At 34.4% G+C, this 18,929-nt stretch overlaps 1 protein-coding gene across 1 annotated transcript; it reads right to left on the bottom strand.

The window, feature by feature from the left end:
• Positions 1–743: 743 nt before the first annotated feature.
• Positions 744–7,025, bottom strand: Spam1 (sperm adhesion molecule 1). The gene is made up of 4 exons (XM_027926297.3): positions 6,072–7,025; positions 5,521–5,610; positions 989–1,364; positions 744–925 (listed from the first exon to the last, which is right to left on the bottom strand). Exons 1-4 carry the CDS (start codon positions 7,023–7,025, stop codon positions 744–746), a joined length of 1,602 nt encoding a protein of 533 aa, XP_027782098.3.
• Between the last annotated feature and the right edge of the window lie 11,904 nt (positions 7,026–18,929).

Here is an 18,929-nt window from a genome sequence, read left to right as displayed (position 1 = left end):
ATGCCACTTCATCTTGCATCTGTGACTCTTAGTGCCCAACCTGGCAGAGAATGAGCACTGGATAAAATGCTCTTTGAAGGACATGAATGCCCAAGTACATGGATACTTAGATGAAATGAGGCATTTTAGGTATGACAATCAAGAGTGAAAAGAAAATTAGAATATTTTTATAAATGTGAATTCTGGAGACGTCATTATGTGCAAATATAGAGAAATCATTTTCTAAAATTTACCTTTCCCTAAAATACAGTTGGAGCACTGTTTCCAAAAGGAAAATAGCTAAAAACCATAGTTCTGTGAGATAGATTGGTACATATGGCATGCTACCTTTTAAAAACTACACCTTAACATTTTCTTGACTTTTAATTATTTATTTATTATTAATTATTAATTATTGTATTATTCCATTTATTAGTAATTAATTAATTATTATTTATTATTCATTATTTGATTATTTGGATTTTAATGATTATGACTGCTTATTATGACTGTTTATTAATATTTTCTTATTCTGACTGTATTTTTTTTAACAAATCACAAACTATTCATAGAGGCATTTATTTACAGTTAACTTGGCTTTATTCAAATCTTCACTGTTTTCAGAAGAAAACTAATCCTTCCAGAGTTATAGAATCTGCAATCAGTCTTTGATACAAAAATAGACCTTTTGCTCTTGAAACTCAAATCGGATTTCTTTTTGTAAGATGACACCTACTATCTTGCATTGTTTAGTTTCCACGAGCCTATGCCAAATATTTCAAATGCTGTGAATACATGTATAGAATTAAGAGTCCTCCACTGATGTCGTTCCTAGGAATCTGTGGAGACACTGTGGCAGAGGATGTGAAGGACTCACTGCTGTCCTCGCTCTCCCCGCTCTCCCCACTCTCCCAGCTCTCCCCGCTGCTCTCCCCAATGTCCAAACCTTCATTCTTCTCATTTTGGGAAGGAAGAGTCTCCTGTTCCAAACGGGGGGGAGTCTTATTACTGGAATCTGGGTTTAGTGAGGTGTCTATACAAACGTCTTCAACAGCACACACATTAATAAACTTAACTTCTTCTAAATCAGATTTCTGCTCACAATTCAAGTCAGTGTAACAGCTGCAATGAAAGTTTTCAGAAAAATGCTGTAGGTCTTCAAATGTGGGTTTTCCATGTATTATGTACTTTCCATTTTGCCCAATTTGAATAGCAAGGTTACTTGGATTGAGGTGAAGATAGTCATCTGAATTCCAGTTTTTCCTAATGCAAATTCCCTTCTCCTTGCAAAGCACTTGGCTACACATTTTGGCTGCTAGGGTTACATTAATTAAGTAAGGATTCAGTGTAATCTTCATGTAATCCTGTAGGTTCAAGCAAGCCTTCTGTAGAATTATAAGACAATATCAGGGTATAAGTTAGTTCGCATGTAAATTAATTCACAGTAATAAGCATTTTTTTTAAGAGCAAGCAAACCAGACACACCAAAAAACAGGAAACATTTTCTCTTTTTACCTTAAAAAACAAAGTTATTTCCACTATTTTTGTAACATTCACATGCCATTTCATGCCACTGAATAATTGATCTGTTGAAGCTTAACATATCCAAGCCTTGGTCTTCCTCAATAATTCATAAATTAATCAAGCAGATAGAATTGTACAGCTGTTAGAATATCTGCCCTGGGGTTCATTTGCCCTGACTGCAGTTCCGGTTTCATCAATAACAACTTTATGAACTTAGGGATTCTCAAGCTTCTAAGTTTCCTATTTTGGTGACCTTGATTAGATAATTTGGTTATTCTTTATGCTTCAGTTTCATCACCTATAAAATAAGGTAATTTTGGAATCTATCTCAAAGGGTTGTTTTGAAGATGAAAAGAAAAGATGTGTATGAATCTTAATACAGGACCTAACGTATTTTCAATTAACCCTCAATAAGTTATAAATAAATGTAATAATAATCACATTTGTCAGACACATTTAAACAGCACTGAAAAGAAATTCCAAATGGCTCAAAATAACCAAACAGGTTCAACTGAGTATATTTTAGATTAAATGTTACATAAGAGTCAAATTTTGTGTGAGTAATGACAGCTCTTTTATAAATTTGGCAGAGTATGAATGATGAATGGCTAAAATGATTCATCTTGAGACAGGGGTGTTTTAAAATCTGGACATCATCCTTTCAAAGACATCAAAGATAGTCACTTTGATGTTCAGCAGTTTCATTGAGTTAACTGGCTCTGTTATTCCTTCAGCAGATCACAGGGCATGGTGGAGGTACCCTGGCAGGCAAGTAAAAGAGTACTGGCTGCTCACACTCATCCTTTTAATATTTCTTATTACTTTCTTTGAGCTGATATCATCTATTGTTAGAGTAATAATGACCTTTCAAAGATGGCTGTACCTTAATCCACAACATGTAATGATGTTAATGTACATTGTAAAAGAAACTGTGTAGATATGATTGAGTGAATGTAGCATGTGAAGGGGAGATTAACCTGACTTATTTGGAAGAGTTCAATCTAATGACATGAGTCATTGAAAGTACAGAAATGATTGTAGCTGGGTTAGAAAGATAAGATGAATGAAGGCGAGAGATTCAAAATGTAGAAGAAACTTAAATTACCACTGCTAACTTTGAAGATAGAAGAAAAGAAGCAGGAGCTGAAAAATGTAGGGACTTCTCAAAGATTGAAAGGCCATTAGCCAATGGCCTTTCAGATGATAGAGATTTCACTGCTATAATCACAAGGAACTAAATCAGCTGAATACCCAGATGAGCAACTGGAGAACCTCCTAGAAAGAAATGCAATCTGCTGACACTTTAATTTTAACCTGTGGAGACCCTGCTGGGCTTCTCATCTACAAAATTGAAAGGTGATACATATCTGTTATTTAAGACATTAGGTATTATAACTTTTATGGTAACAATAGAAAACTAATAAAACCATCTGCCTTCTAACTCTCTAATGGATTTGCATGGAGTTTAGAATAAAAACTTCTCTTGACTTCATAAGGTCTTTCATGGTGTAACCCTTCCTTCTTTTGTACAACCCTCCCCACCACTCTCCTTCAACACAGTGGTTGTTTCACTAGCATACCAGGTTTATTTCAAACTGCATTACTGTTCCCTCTGCTTGGAAGGCTCTTTCCCCCAATTTTTATCATAGTTGACTACTCCATCTTGTCCTTCTGACAGTTCTATAATTAGACGTACCTTTCTCAGAAAGTTTTCTTGCTAACTCATATCTCTCTATTAATTCTCTGTATAGTACTTATCATTCCAAATGTTTTTATTGATGCACTCTAAGCATGCAAAGACTTTGTTAATATTCTTCAGTATTACATTCCCAATATCAAGGACATAGAAGAATTTATACCAAGTTCAGGTGACATTGCAGTTGGCTTCCCCAAATCCATAGGGGTAGGTAAACAGAGGAGTAAAAAGATGAGAATAATTTGAAACCCATTAGTCTAAATAAGGTGTAGCCTATGGAAAGATCTAAAACTGGTTCTTTAATTAATAAGGGCTAGTTTACAACATTTGAAAATTTATCATGATGTAGATACTTCTACAATGGTCAATTTCAAGTACCAATCTGATACTACTGAATGCAGAACTGGTAATTGAGTACACTACCATTACACAGTATGGTGTGCATTATGAGGTAGCAACTGTTACATATTATTTCCTTTTATATAGAGGCAATAGATATATTTCCAACAGATATAAATAACCTCAGACATGTATTATTAATGTACTAATCAGTACATTTTGAATACCTTTGTTTTTAAAATAATTTACTTTATTATGAGTTTGTATGATTTAATTTTTTAATAGTGACAGTGTTTTAACAACTGGCTCACAAAATTTCTGAATATTTGTCAATCAAGTATCACAAGCTGAGGCCAGTTAAAAAGGCTCCATCACACTGCTGGGTCTAGTGAAAAGGAGTGGAAAGAAATGGTTTACATAACTCTTGTTTTAGGTCAGTTCCAGCAACTTCAAGTAAATCTACAATTACCAGTTTCTCAATTTCTCAATGGTCAGAGGAAACATGACAAGTGACCTGTGTGTCTATTGACATGTAAAAAGGGAGAAGTAATGATAACACTAACTTTCAAAATTATCATAAATTGGGAAAAGTAGCAGAAATGTATGGAACAGTGTCTATAAGGGACAATGTTGAGACAGTGCCATTAAATAGTGAATTAATTAAATAATCCTATTAAAGTCAAAGGACTGTCCCTGAATTATTTTTTTTTTAACTCAGGATACAACCCAGGGACACTCTACTCCTAAGCAATATCTCCAGCCCTTTTTCTTTTCTATTTTGAGACAGGACTCAATAAATCATCCAGGGTGGTTGGAAACTTGTGAATCCTCCTGCCTCAGACTCCTGAGTGCCTGGAATTATAGATGTTCACCATGCCCCTTGCATGAATGAATAATATTGAAGATGATTTGGGAGGCACAGTAAAAGAATATGAATCTAAGATTAAAGTGACATTAGAAAACAAGTGTGACACTTACATAGTATATCATAACATCCTACTTATTGTGAAATGTCTGATTCATTACTTATCAGACTAAGGGTGGAGTTTTTAAAAAAACACTAAGGGTGGTTTTATTCCTAAGGAAGTTATGTGGAGTATGCATGAATGGTTCCATCATAGAATGAATAGTATCCCCCAAGAAAGGGGTTCATGGATTTGGAAAAACAAGTAATAAAAGTTGAGAATATACTTAGGAGAATCACAATTTTAAGATAATATTCTCACATACAAAAGGTATTACCTAGAGACATATATCTCTCCCTGGATTTGTAGTTTGTTTCTTTTTTCTCATTAGAGATCAAACTGGAGATAATATATTTATTTAAAATAGGTGAAAGTTCTAAGACTACTTTAAAACAATTTCACAAATGTTACTATACTTTTAAACAAAGTAGGAATATTGCCAGTCTATCTAAACGACATAAGACAGACATAATACCGGTCTTAGAGTACAATGTCTATGCTCTGAGGACAGGACCTCAGGCCATGAACTGCATGTGAAATTCTCCATGGGACATTCACCATTAGTATTTCCATATCCATCAGAAAAGGAAAAGTTTGGCTCCAATTAATAGTGTCCCCATATATAGCTTTTCACTTTCATTAAGTCACAAAGATTGAAGAAGGGGCAAAGACCTGATATGGAAAATTAAACAAGAATGAAAATAGACACTCATCTTCTGACACCAAACTCCACGCCGAAAACTGAAATCATGGCTTTGGTTTTGCTACTTAACAAGCCATCTAGCTTCAGGGAATTTCAATTAATCTCACCGAATTTCTGATTTCTCACTGGAATATTCTTTGCCTTATAAGCTAACCAAACAAATGCAAGATAGTTCAATTCTGCATATATTCATTGAGCACCTACTACTTACTATCTGCCAAGTATAACACTGATTTTCTTACTTAACACACAACAATTCTCCAAAACATTAAAGGTAGAAATATCTTCATCTTTTTCTTACCAGTTCAACTTACCATACTCCGTGCTAAACTAAGAGTTCCCCATATTACAATTCCAGTGGCTCCCAGAGCAATAGTCTCACCAATTGTATTCACAAGGTCAACCTGGTGAAAGTGATAGAAAGAGGGAGCAGAGAGGAACAAAATGAAAGTGTTATGCACAGGATATTAACTACAAAGCTGAGCCTGCTGCTTTGACAACAGTAATTTAAATATTTCTTCATCCACATCCCTTTTATTAAAAAAGAATAGAGAATTCTTGTCTTAATTACTTCTACTGACAAGAGAGCAGACCCATGAAAAAAGGAGATAGAGCTTCTATATTGTGTATACTACCTAATGTTGCATGGTTGCTGAGAGATTACATGATGATATTACATGAAAGAGAGAAAATATTCTCATTCTGCATTCATATATATAATGACTTAGAACTACTCTTGTACGTATGACTAAATGACATCAGAAGCTAAACTTTACTTCCCACAAAAATGCTCTTCGGTCTCACTGCACACCATGTATGGACCCTGTTTCATAACTCTGAAACTTTGCTACTTTGATTTACTTACCTGAGAAAGGAATTGCAAAGTAAGATCAGTAAAAACCAGGCGGGTATATACAAAAACTGGAAGTGGGTTTCTAGCATTAATCATTTTAGAAACCCTAATAGCTTCCTGTACACGATTTCGCGAGAAGAGTGCCGCTAGTGAGGATGACTGCAAGTTGCTGTTCAAATAAATGGATGGGAAAAGGGCGGTGCTTTCCTTCCACAACCAGTGCAGGTCGTCATTCCTTTTCTTTTCTATGTCAGGGCAAGCTCCGGTGTAATGGGATTTTTTGTAGTCATGGTTGTAACAATCAGGGAAAAGATAAAAACCCCAGAAGTGATTTGGCCGAACTGATTTGCCCAATTTTAAAGTCTCTTCCATGAATCTCCTTCCTGCTGTTTCAAACTCTTTTTTGGCGATCTTAGTGGCTTCTGTGATATTCAGTCGTAAATTCTGTTGCTGGACCAACTCAATAGACTTTTCCCTATAAATAGTCTTAGGTGACCAGTTTCTTTCCCAGGTGGGCCTCCAGTCTTCCCAGTCAATGACAACCAAGCCCATGTTGTCTACCGGTAGGTAAAAGAAAATGTCTTTCCTAGCTTTGTCCAAATGCTTTTGTAAGGACCCCAGCTGGGGGATTCCTCCATGCACGCTTGTGTCTGTCTTATCTATGTATGGATAATAGCCAAGTCTGTCCGTATAAAATATTGTAATACCTTGCCCTGTGATACCTTTCTTGGGACTTCCTATTAAAGAGAAGAGGCTCATATCTAGCGGCTCGTCAAACTTTCCAGTACAAGCTTCAGTTGGAGCATTCCAGACCCAGAGGAAAGGCATATTTGGGATAAGAGGGGGGGCACTGAAATCCACAGTCAGGCAACAGGGAATCAGAAGGGAGATGAACACTGTACGGGATGCTCCATTGGACTCAACAAAGCTCCCAAAAAATAGATGATTCAAAGTCAGCATTCCCATTGCAGAATAATGACTATGAAAAACAGTGATTTCTTCTTCCACACTTTAGCTTATCCAATATTTGATGCAAGATATGAGCACAGAAGAAATATAGTAGAATGAGGCCACTTTGACGGGTAAAGAGGTAGAACAATTATGTTATATTTAAATACTCTTCTTGTTTCATGTTTCAGCAATGTTTTGAAAGTTGCATCATCTATAAATGAAAAAAAAAGGAAATATAATACTTTCTGTAAAGGTACATTACTGTATCCAAGATAGTAAGCTTTACCAGGTTCTCAACTTTATGTGAAAACAGTTTAATTCCATTTTAGCAGATAAAAGACCAACTATTTTGTTTAAGTCAATAATATGATTTTCACTTATGTGTGATACAAATTCTATACTAGTTAACATTTGTCTCATTTTCTCAAATCATAACAGAGCCTGCAGAGAATTCAATATAATTATTTTTCCTTTTGCCATTCCAGGTGTACAGAATGCTGGACCAAGCAAAGCCTATTGAATGAATATAGATTCCAAGTCGAATCTCATTCTCATTTATTTCTTCTTGACAGACCACTTTTTAGTGGTTTGCCAAATATTAAAAAGAACCTCTCATAGAATTAAAAAATTTCATATTTTCCTAATTCTTTTTTTCTTCTTTTTATTTATTTTTAAGTAGGACAGAAAGGAAGAAGAAAAAATCCACTTTGTCAGAAGAAATAAATCAAAAGTGTGTTCAAAACTATTGAATCAACCAAAAACTCCTACCAAGTGACAAGTCAAAGTACTTTTTGGAACACTGATGGATCAAAATCTTACAGTAATATACTCTCTTACGTTTAAGTTAATAAAACATTTTACTACTCCACATCTTCTACTTAAAGAATTGGTTTTAGCCTACTTTAATAAAAGCAAGATATAAATATTGGCTTTTTAATAGTGTTTGATAAGCAAGATTGTGTGGTTATTCTGATTGAGACAAAGTGAAGTGCTATAGACAAATTTTGTAGGGCCATAAAATAGTCTGAGGCAAGGATAAGAAATAATGCATTAATCATCCCTTGATAGTTGCAAAAATTACCTGCAAGAAGACATTATTATTTTTATTTATTTATTTTTAAATTTTATTTATTTATTTATTTTATTCAGTTTTTTGTGGTGCTGGGGATTGAATCCAGGGCCTTGCACATACTAGGCAAGTGTTCTATCACTGAACCATATCCCCAACCTAAGAAGACATGTTTAAATGGTTTTTTTTGTTTAAAAAAAAATTAGTTTGAGGAGGAAACAAGGCTTTTTCTCTTTAACGAGATAGTACTACTACATAGAGAAATAATGAGAATTATGTTGTCGAAAATGTTGTCCTAAGGTGGGAGTTCATAACCCACTTGAATCAAAGTGTGGAATATGATATGTCAAGAAATTTGTAATGTTTTGAACAACCCACAATAAAAAATTAAAAAAAAACAAAGAAAATGTTGTCCTTACATAGCAAATCACTTAGCCATTCATAGAAAATATTCTAAAAATAACAACAGTCATAATCTTAAAACAATGATTAGTGTCATGTTTTAAAGATCATAATTTTTCCCTCATGTTTAGAATGGTAGAGTAGCTAAAGATCTTTAGAGTTTAAACCTTTATAAACTTTCTTATTCAGGGTAAAGCTTCAACAAATCTTATGAGTAATATCTCCAAAAAAATTCAATTACTATCTATCTACACCAATAGCTGAATGGCAGGGAGTGGGAAAAGAAAATGAAATAAAGAATTAGCTTTCCTGTGTCTCAGGGAAAGAGGAAACGCCAAACTTAGGAAATTAATATTCAAACCTCAACTCCATATGATCATTTAATATTAAGAAGTAAAAACATGAACTTTTAGGGTAGAATGAACCTACTGATAAGATCTCTACCCATAGAAATCTTCAGAAATAGGTAGCCACTTCTCTCCTTCAAAAATCAACTGGATGAAATGTCTCTTTAATATAAATCTTCAAACAAAGTTTCAGGACACAGAACTGAGGATAGATTTAGAAGTTAGATACAGAACAGTGCCTTCTTTTTATTTAAAGTATCTGCTAGAGAACCTCATTTCCTTGGGACTGATTTAACCCCAGATAATAGCTGACCTTTATCTATCCACTAGCACAGGGGTTGAGCACCCCTAATTCAAAAATACAAAATCCAAACTGCTCAAAAATTCCAAACTTTTTGAGCACCAATATCAAGCTACAAATGAAAAATTCCACACTGTGAAATCTGGTCCATGCACAAAACTACTTTAAAATTGCAGCTTGGAATGTAGCTCAGTGATGGAACACTTGCCTAGCCTGTGTGAGACCTTAGGTTCAATCCCTAAGGATCTATTTATTTAATATATATTTATTGCATATGTATATATACATATATATGGAATCTGAATGTATATATTCCATATACATTGAATCTATATCACTTCTTATCTCATGTGTTTCTGTACTAAGATCCTAAGATCTGTACTCAATCTAAATCTATTAAAGTTGCCTCCTCAGTGTCCTCCTTGCCCATTTTTTGGAATAATTGTTTCTAAAGTGCTCCAGCTAAGACCCCAACAATGGTACTGGTCCAAAAGCCTGCTTTCTACGTCCAGCCAACCACTGCTCCTGTCTTGCAGTTAGTTTCAAGGCAAGAAGCAGTCTGGTTTTCAATGTTTTCTTAAAACATTGGTAAGCCGATTACACCCCCTTAAAATTTTTTTTTCAAAATTTAAGAACTTAAGAATTGAATACATTTGCAACTCTATTTAAGATTAAACTCTTCTTGTAAGAAATTTTATCACTGGAACTCATGCTGGTTAAATCCTTTGAACCAGGAATGTCTTGTCTGAGGAATTCCAAAAGCAGTTTATAATAAAAATTATACAGCTATGTGTAGATATTTACATATGTAGCATTCATCTTTGTGTATTGTAAATCTATAAAATGAGAAAAGATAAAAAGTAATTTCAATACTCAATGGTAAGAAATGCTTAAATGCCATACTTCAGACTGAGGGAATTTGTGCAGCTAATGAAGCAACATAAAGCTAGTGAAGTAACATGCAAAGGTATTCATACCTAAACTACTGTGTGAATTAAAGTTTAAAAATTCACTTACACTCTAAATTGATGCATACAAAAACATGTAAGCCCATAATTAAGGAGCTGAAGAAAATTCAGATATATGAAATAATATTCATACTTCCAGAGAATCCATTATATATTTTTTATCTAGTCTTCTTTCATCTAATTACCATACACTTTCTCAAATAAGAAGAGGAAACAAAACAAAATTTAATGCTAAAAATTAGTTTGCAAGGACAAACTGTCCGTCTTCCTCAGAAAAAAAAATAACGGCCATAAATTTTCCTATTCCCCATCAGAATGTTTGTAGAAGGAGATTATGTTTTTATGAAAAAGGAGTTGGTGATTGGTAATTTTTTTTTTACAATTAAATTTTATTGTATTTATTTAAGGTATACAATATGATGTTATGGGATGGGTCAAATTTTTGAGATTGGGAACAGAGGGGAATAAAGGAAACCAAATTTCTTGGTTAATTCTTTGCTTTTCCACAGCAAATGATTTGTTTTTGTGATAAATGCTTTCTTCTTGAGAATCATGACTAACAGATAAAGAAGTCAGTCAGGCCACTTTCTCCAGAATCTATCCTTTTGGTATTTCCAGTCTATGTATCTGTTATCTCAGTGGACTTAAGAACTGAATTCAGACACACCTTCCTGTCATTAAAACTACCATAGACTCATAATTATGCACATAAAGGGAAATGTTTAGAAATATGGGCAAATGTTGATTAAGACAAGATTATAACTGGTGGGGAAAAAAAAAGCATAGCATTACCTAAAGGGAGCAAAGGGCAAAGGAGAGAGTCCCAAGGTCTAAGTTTTTCACAAGGAGCCTCCTTAGTCTCCATTACCCTATATCCCCAGGACAAATATACATAGTTACAATACTGAACAAATAGCCCTCAGCTTAGGAAGCCTCTGGATAATGAAGATAGTTTTAATATAAATTACTTCATAAATATGATGGGAGTCATGCTTTAAAATGAAATATAAAAACAAAAATCCCTTGTTAGCAATAGGCCCCACAGTCATTACCCTTATAGATTAATTCACAATTTCAACAAGGAGGCTGAGATCACCTCCAGTTACAAGTTTCAGGGAATCCAACCTAAGCATTTTGAACAAACATAAGAGATCAGCATAAAAGCAAAATCAGGAAATGTGTAAATTTCTTCTCTTAAAAAAATTTACATGTGTTTTTTAACGTTTCAGCAAGACTTTTCCAGAAATTTTTTTTCTTAAATCATAATATTTTATAAATAATTTGGCCAGAAATAGAGATTATAAACAATTCAACAAGAGAAATAAGTGCCATTTGAAGTAACTTTCTATCAACTCCTTTTTATTTCCTGTTACTCTTTATTATTATTATTCCTTTTCATTGTTTTTTTTTTTTTTCTGCCTTTGTTTTAACTTTCTGAGTGTCTACCAGACATATTTTGAACCCCTGGAGATTGTCAAAGCTAAAGAAATTGCTAATCCTTAATCTTTTTAACCACTACCAGATATAATGAAATACCAGAAATGCTTCTCAAAAAAATGAAGGAGGTTGTCTGAAGAAAAAAATGTGGCATATTACAGAAGTTCTAATCCTTTTCCACAAAACTACACCTGATTTTCCCTACTAGTAGAAAGAAAAATGGATGACTTACTTATGAAGTAAAAATGACAAAGTTTTCCTCTGTGATGTCGTAGATCAGAAGTTGCTCCAATCTATTAGCTATGCAGTATTTAACCTGTTGGGTGAGAAAAGGTGGCCCTTTGTCCAGTCAATTACAGAAAGACTTAATCTTTTGATATGTTACTTTATGATGGGAAAGGAAACCTGTGCGAGTGTGTTTGGGAGTGAATGTATGTGTGTGTGTGTGTGTGTGTGTATGTGTGTGTGTGTGTGTTTGGTGTTTTAATCTAAGCAAATTCAAGTGCCTATGGCAGAGCAGATTAGCTAGGATGGTAAATTAACATAAGAATGCTATAAATTTTTATTAGCACTTGAAATGAGTTTAAGAGGCCAGTAGTAATACAAGCACTCATTCCAGTTGTTTTAATTGTTCAGCATTTTGTTAATGACAGATTTCTGCATTAGAAGAATGTTTTCAAAAAAAGGACAGCATTTAATGTAAAAATAATGTCTCCTTAAAAAATTAATAAATTAGAATTAGTATTTTCAAAATGATAAAGGAAGACATGCTTGATAAGTTGTCATAGGAAAATACTTATTTTGTGAATTATTTTCATTAAGGTGGGAAAGGACAGAAGGAGAAAAATAATAAAATCCCTCAAGAACAGCTCTCAGCATCAAATTGTATTTAATTACTGTGATGGAATATGGAACAAAATTACATATGTTGAATTTTGCAGTAAGTTTATTCTGTTGTTCTATGATATAATTAGAAAATATTACACCAAGAAGCTAGCAAACCACAGTCTGATTAAACATGAATCTAAAAGTTGAAATTTTTAAGCAAATTAAATCAACATGTTATAAAATATTCATACTTCAGTTTTTAAAAATGCATATGTAGTCAATACCAAAGGTGTTTTACTGAAAATAAGAAAGTAAGTAATTATATTCTTGGAAGGGAATTCTTTTGGAGAGGATGCCAATAACATTCTATTTCCAAAATATCTTTGTAGACCTCAGAGTTTATGATATATAATATACACTTAATTATAGGACTGGGTCACTGTTTAACTTCCAGAGCAACTCAGTTGACAATAAATACTAAATGAGTTACTGAAAGAACCTGACGTACTTTGAATTTCAATAAACTCGAAATTATGGCCAATGCTAACACTGTAAAAATGAAGATGTTCAAACAAAAATCCAAGCCCGCCAATCAGAAGCCATAGGTTTGTCAGACAATCAACAACAACAAAAAGAAACACAGCTGGCTTTTAATTAAAGTAGTAAAAATAGATTTTAGTCAGAAAAACTATTGCAACTGGAAAAATGAAATCTCAGTTTAGAACTGAGCTCAATTCCAGCTACAACAAGGAAAAGTGGGAATTCATATCCACAAAGCAGGGTGGGGGTCAGTAGATAGAGAGTTACTAAAATAAAATATTTGAGATAAGTGGGGGTTCTGGCTTGCTGAGGACAAGGTGTGATAAGCTATCACCTGGGGATGTTGGAGGATGAGGAAACTACCCTTACCCCTGTAAGGGCAATCTGTTATGGAGTGCCTATGGCAGAGCAGATTAGCAAGGATGGAAAATTAGCATAAGAATGCTCTAGTGGATCAGGGACTGATATGAAGGCTCTGGGACTCTTGCTGAACTGACAAGGCAGGATTCTTGCTAGAACTGTACTCTACAAGGATGGACACAGAAGTCCTGGGTTTGAAACCAAATCATAAAGAGTGTAAGATGAGCCTGATTCAAGTTCTGTCAAGGAAAGAATCTTTGTCAGTTCTCCCTCTTGTGCATGTAAAAGCATTAATTAGTTGACTAACTAAATAAACTTGATGAACTTTGCCTTCCGGTAAACTCGGAATTTTAGCCACAATGATACTTTAAAAGGAAGATGTTCAAACAAAAACTGAAGCTTATTATCCAGAAGCCACAGCTCCAGCATTATTCAGAAGACAAATATGTCTTCTATGGTCAACCATGAGGCTGACACACCCAGACATGACAGCCCAAGTAATTGAATAAAGACTCTAAAATCTCCAGTGGCCTCTAAATTCACATCAGTAGTTATAAACACAATAGTTTTTCTATGCTCTATGCAATGGCACTTGCTGAGCCCCAGGTGATACCAGACTTTGTCAGTGAACTCAGCATCCTACCCTCACAAACCTGAAACCAATTCAGTGATTACAATGGCTCAGCTGCCTAACATTCATAAGCAAGAAGGCTTAGTACCAAGCCAAATAAAAGTTTAAGAAGAATATCGAGCACCATTGTTATTACTGGTACATTGCATCAATGAAATTCACAAAAGCACTAAGACCAAAAAGTATGAGCATTGAGTTAACAAGTCTGTTAATAATAACCACTGTTTATCTTCTCTCAACCATTCATATAACGTCTACTTTTTATGTCTCAGAAGAGCCAGAGCTGTGGTTAATAAATCTTTTAATATTCAGATTATATTAAAGATATAAATGGCTACTATAGTCAAACACAAACAGCAAATATCTATCCCATAATCCTTTGTCCAAAGACACCAGGGACCTGAACTCATCAAGTGTTGTTGAATACATTAAGCAATGTAGAAGATAAATAAGAAAAATATACCAACTCACCTTCTAAAGATAATACAATAGGTAATTGTCTTCTTAAATAAAGTACTTGGAGACTATCTCCATACTAGCCTATAAATGGAGTACTAAATTTTTTCTTCAAAAAGAGGACTAATTTAAAAATCTTTGCCAGATTTTTAACCAGTTTATTACTTAACTTCTTTTAAAAAATCATGCTAGGATGTATATCTGAAGAATGCATTCTTTAAAAGAAAAATGGCTAAAATCTTTAGCAACCAAATGTCCTCCTAACATATATCTTTGCCCACTTTTAAGAAATGTGTAGGAACTGAGTCTAGGCCAGCTTTTCAGTCAGAATCTACAGGAAAATAAAAATTCAAATTTTTTGTTATTAATATGAAAGTTCTTGTTCTTAGAGGAAGGAAGATTTGATGATTATAAGTTCTTTGGGGATAAAATGAATGAATGTTTCTGCCACCATGATCCTGCCTTGCACCACCTCTTGTATAAATTTCTTTGAACTAGATTTTTTTAAATTTTTAGTCTTTATTCTGAGCCTAGAGATATATATCTCTGAGCCTAGAGATATATCAGTAGGTTGCTCCTACTGATGCAGGCTTTCCAAACAGATCTATAGAATCCTTTAACTCTGATCATCACCAAAGCCACTTTTAATTTATCAAAGTTCTCACAAAAATTGTACCTATTTTCTTAACATCACTCACAAGAGACTGTAAGCCCACTATCATTGCCCTCATTCCCAGGAAAGTGCCTGGTACATAGAAGGAGGTCCATCATTTCTTAATTGAACGGGTGAATAAGTGAAAGTATTCATCTATGAACATAATGACCAAATGATTTTTCTTTTTCTACAGTTTTACAAAATTATTTTTAATCTATTACCAAAGCACAAGGACATCTATTAGACACAATGCAGTTTGCCCTGTCTGGCTTAGTCCTTTTGGGCTGCCATAACAACATATCATGGACCAGGTAGCTTATATACAACAGATATTTATTTCTTACAGTTTCAGAGGCTGGGATTGGATTCCAAGATCAAGGCGCCAGCTTATTTGATGTGTCTTTTTCATAGAACTTTTATAGCTCTCTCACAAGATGGAAGGGACAAGCAAGTTCCCTCCTACCTCTTTTATACTAATCCTATTCAGGAACTCTCAGGCCTCATGACTTAATTACTTCTCAAAAGGCCCCACCTCTTGATATTACCACATTGGGGATTAAGTTTCAACACATGAATTTTGGGAGAGCATAAACATTCAGACCAATATTTTAAACATTAACAAGATTTGGAGTTGAAAAGTGAAAACTAGTAATAGCTACTTTTAACCTTATTTTATTATATAGATAGGAAGATGGAAGATTTTTTTTTTTTTTTTTTTTTGTGTGTGTGTGTGTGGTTCTAGTACTGGGGATTGAACCCAGGGCGTCTCTAGCACTGAACTACAAAGTGAAACCCCAGCCCTTTTTTATTATTATTATTTTTTTTTATTTTGAGGCAGGGTCTCACTAACTTGCCCAGACTGGCTTCCAACTTATGATCCTGCTGCCTTACAAGTCACTAGGATCGTAGGTGTGCATCACCATGCCCGGCTGGAAGATGTACTTTTACAGGTTACAATTCGAAAAACTTTTAAAGACCATTTTTTTCCTCCTATTCTAATCCTATTCTTTCAGATAGTCCCCAATTGCCACCACTCTCCTTAGTTAATGATGTCATGTAGTACACCCTCTGGATACCTGTACTACAATGCAATGCAGCACTAGAAACATTTACCGGTGCTTTCTTCACAATATCATTTGTTACCTCTTCTCTCATTTACTTTTCACTTTTTCCCTTCTTTCTTAACTGAGTCTTTGATCTGCCCAGGAGAACCTGGAGACTGGTGACACACATACCTGAAAGTATTGAGGAGACAAGACCTGTAGATAGACTGAGACTTTATTTCCATTTTTAACTCCATTATGCAATAGATGGAGGACCCAAATTATTCAAATTTTAAGTATCACTTAACTTTTTAAAGGTATATTGGCAATACACAGATCTATCCAACTCCCAGGAATGCTATGATAATGTGTGAAATGATACCTGTTAAGGTATTTTCTATAAAAAAAAATGTAAATCTAAAGTGCAATGTTATTTCCCTTGTACCACCAATACATTGAAATCTTGCTTTGTTCTCATGGCTCATTTGCATTTACTCCAAGTTATAAGCAATGCAGCTGTAACAGGTGTGGAGAATTCTTTCAATGCACATGATTAGATTAGGAGTATCTCGAGATGAATTCCTAACCCAAGAATTGCACAGAAGTATTTACCAGAAACACTGGTTGGGCAATGTAGAGATGTTTTGTGATAATAGCAATAATCTAAGTCTCCTTTAAAGAATTTGGGATTACAACAAAAAAGAAGGGATAGTAAAAAAGTCATACCTAGCTCAATTAATCTCAGTGTGTAGAAACTCAGTACAAATTATATAGCAGTCCCTTCGTACTTGTGATTTAGCTTTCCATAGTTTAATGCCCATGGTCCAAAAATATTAAATGAATAATTCCAGAAATAAACCATTTGAACATTTTAAATGACTTCTATAATTACACTATGTTGCTATAACTGTTCTATTATTGTTGTTAATCTCTTACTATGCTAAGTTTATAATTAAACTTTATCGTGTATATATGTAAAAACTCTGAATATTTTGAATCGGGTACTATTCAGGGTTTCAGACAATTGTGGAACATTCTGGAACATATCACAGGCCTGTGCTGAAGGGAAAATAGAATAGTGAAGTAAACCTTCCCCAGGAGGGCTCTGTCAGCTCTTCCACATTTGGGATCATCTCTGGCCAAAGCCTATTACAAAGAGCACTTTCAGAGCATACCCTAAATAAACATCATTGCATTAATCCTATGTATTTTAGGCACAATGTAGGGTAACTGCAAGAAGAGTGATCCAAGAAAGTGATTATAAGCTGACACCTAGCATTTTAGTCAAATTGAAAGTCACAACCTATTAGCCATAAAATCACTTTAATTGTCTAAGATGAGTTTTTGTTTAAAAAAAATGAGTAAAATAGACAATAATAGAGTGGAATAGGATAGAAAGCACCACCAGGTGCCATGGTATTTAACAAGGATATTATTCTATAAAGCTCTTCTCTCAGTTATCGTGCATTGGGAGAGCAAAGTATCTACTTTCCTTCTGTTTACACACCACAACAACAAACATATAAGAAGTGTGAGACTTCAAAAGGTGTGCAGACTGCTCTCTGCCTGCAAGAAAGCAATTAATTCTTCAGTGGATACCATCTGGGTATCTTCTAATCCAATTTAATTCTGACACCATCTACTTGGAGATAGCATCAGATCTCACAGGTTGGGGGCTCTGACCCCAAGACACCTCCTACACTCAAATTTCAGTCACGAGCTGCCGGGTTGTTTTACCCTGTGCTATAAATTAGGGTTCCCACACATCCTCCTGATTTAATTATTTAATTATTTTGCTCGAGCAGCCAACAGAACTAAGGAAACACTTATGTTTGCTGGATCTTACAAAGTTCACAGATGAAAAGATGCTTAGCATGAGGTATGGGAGAGGGGGTGTGGAGTTTTGCACTCTTCCAGGTACACCTCCCTCCAGGAACTTCTGTGTATTCAGATACCCAGGAGCTCTCCAACCCTGTCCTTCTGGGTTTTTACAGAGACTTCATTGCATACATATGGTTGAAGAATGCACAACTGTGTCAAAAAGTGATTGAACAACAAGAGTGTGATCTAATACCAACAAACTAGGTGAGGGAACCAAGCAGAACAGGCTATTTCAGCTTTCATCCTCTTTTTCTTCTTCTCTCTGTGCAGCCTTCCTCCATACTATGGGACTGGACACCTCTGGAAAGAGGAGGGGCACATGACTTACTATTGGACGGGGTGGGTCTTAGAATTTATAGTGAGCACAAAGACAGAAAGTCAGTCTATGATTATCATTTCTATGACCTGCCTTAGGAAGAAAAACTCTTACTTTCCATGGCCTATCTTAGGAAGGAAATTATGAGCCAAGAACTGTAGATGAAAACTAAAATTTATATATCATAATTTCAAAGTTATATATTTATATATGGGTGTAGTGAGTGATAGTGTAAAATATTTAATTTTTCACTGTAGAATCAATCAAATAATTTTGCAACACAAAAACTTTGGCATTGGAGACACCTAGGTTTTGAGTCCCAAAAGCAGACACTTTCTAGTTAACTAGGTTAAGCTATGTTACTTAATCTCTTTAATTTAATCTCTTCAACAATCAGAAGAGAATTCTTATCTGCCTGAGGATTCCTTAAGTAATGTCTATAAGTGTATAAACTACTGCACTAGATAATTTGATCTTCTAGATTAGAACCAAATGGCATAGTATCGGGTCAATCTAAAACTTACCTTTCCCAGAACTGTTTGACTTGATTTCTTTACTGTACTTTATGCTTTGAGATTTTTATTTGTGTTGCTTTTTTTGTTGTTGTTTTGTTTTACTTGTTTGCTTTTTAACTGTAAATTGTGGAAAATAAAGCAACTATATAAATCAATTATAAAATTATTTT

Source organism: Marmota flaviventris, chromosome 1 (genome assembly GCF_047511675.1).
Source record: "Marmota flaviventris isolate mMarFla1 chromosome 1, mMarFla1.hap1, whole genome shotgun sequence".
NCBI lineage: Eukaryota > Metazoa > Chordata > Mammalia > Rodentia > Sciuridae > Marmota > Marmota flaviventris.
Note: the sequence above shows the minus strand (reverse complement) of the source record. Positions and strands in the feature narration are given on the sequence as shown.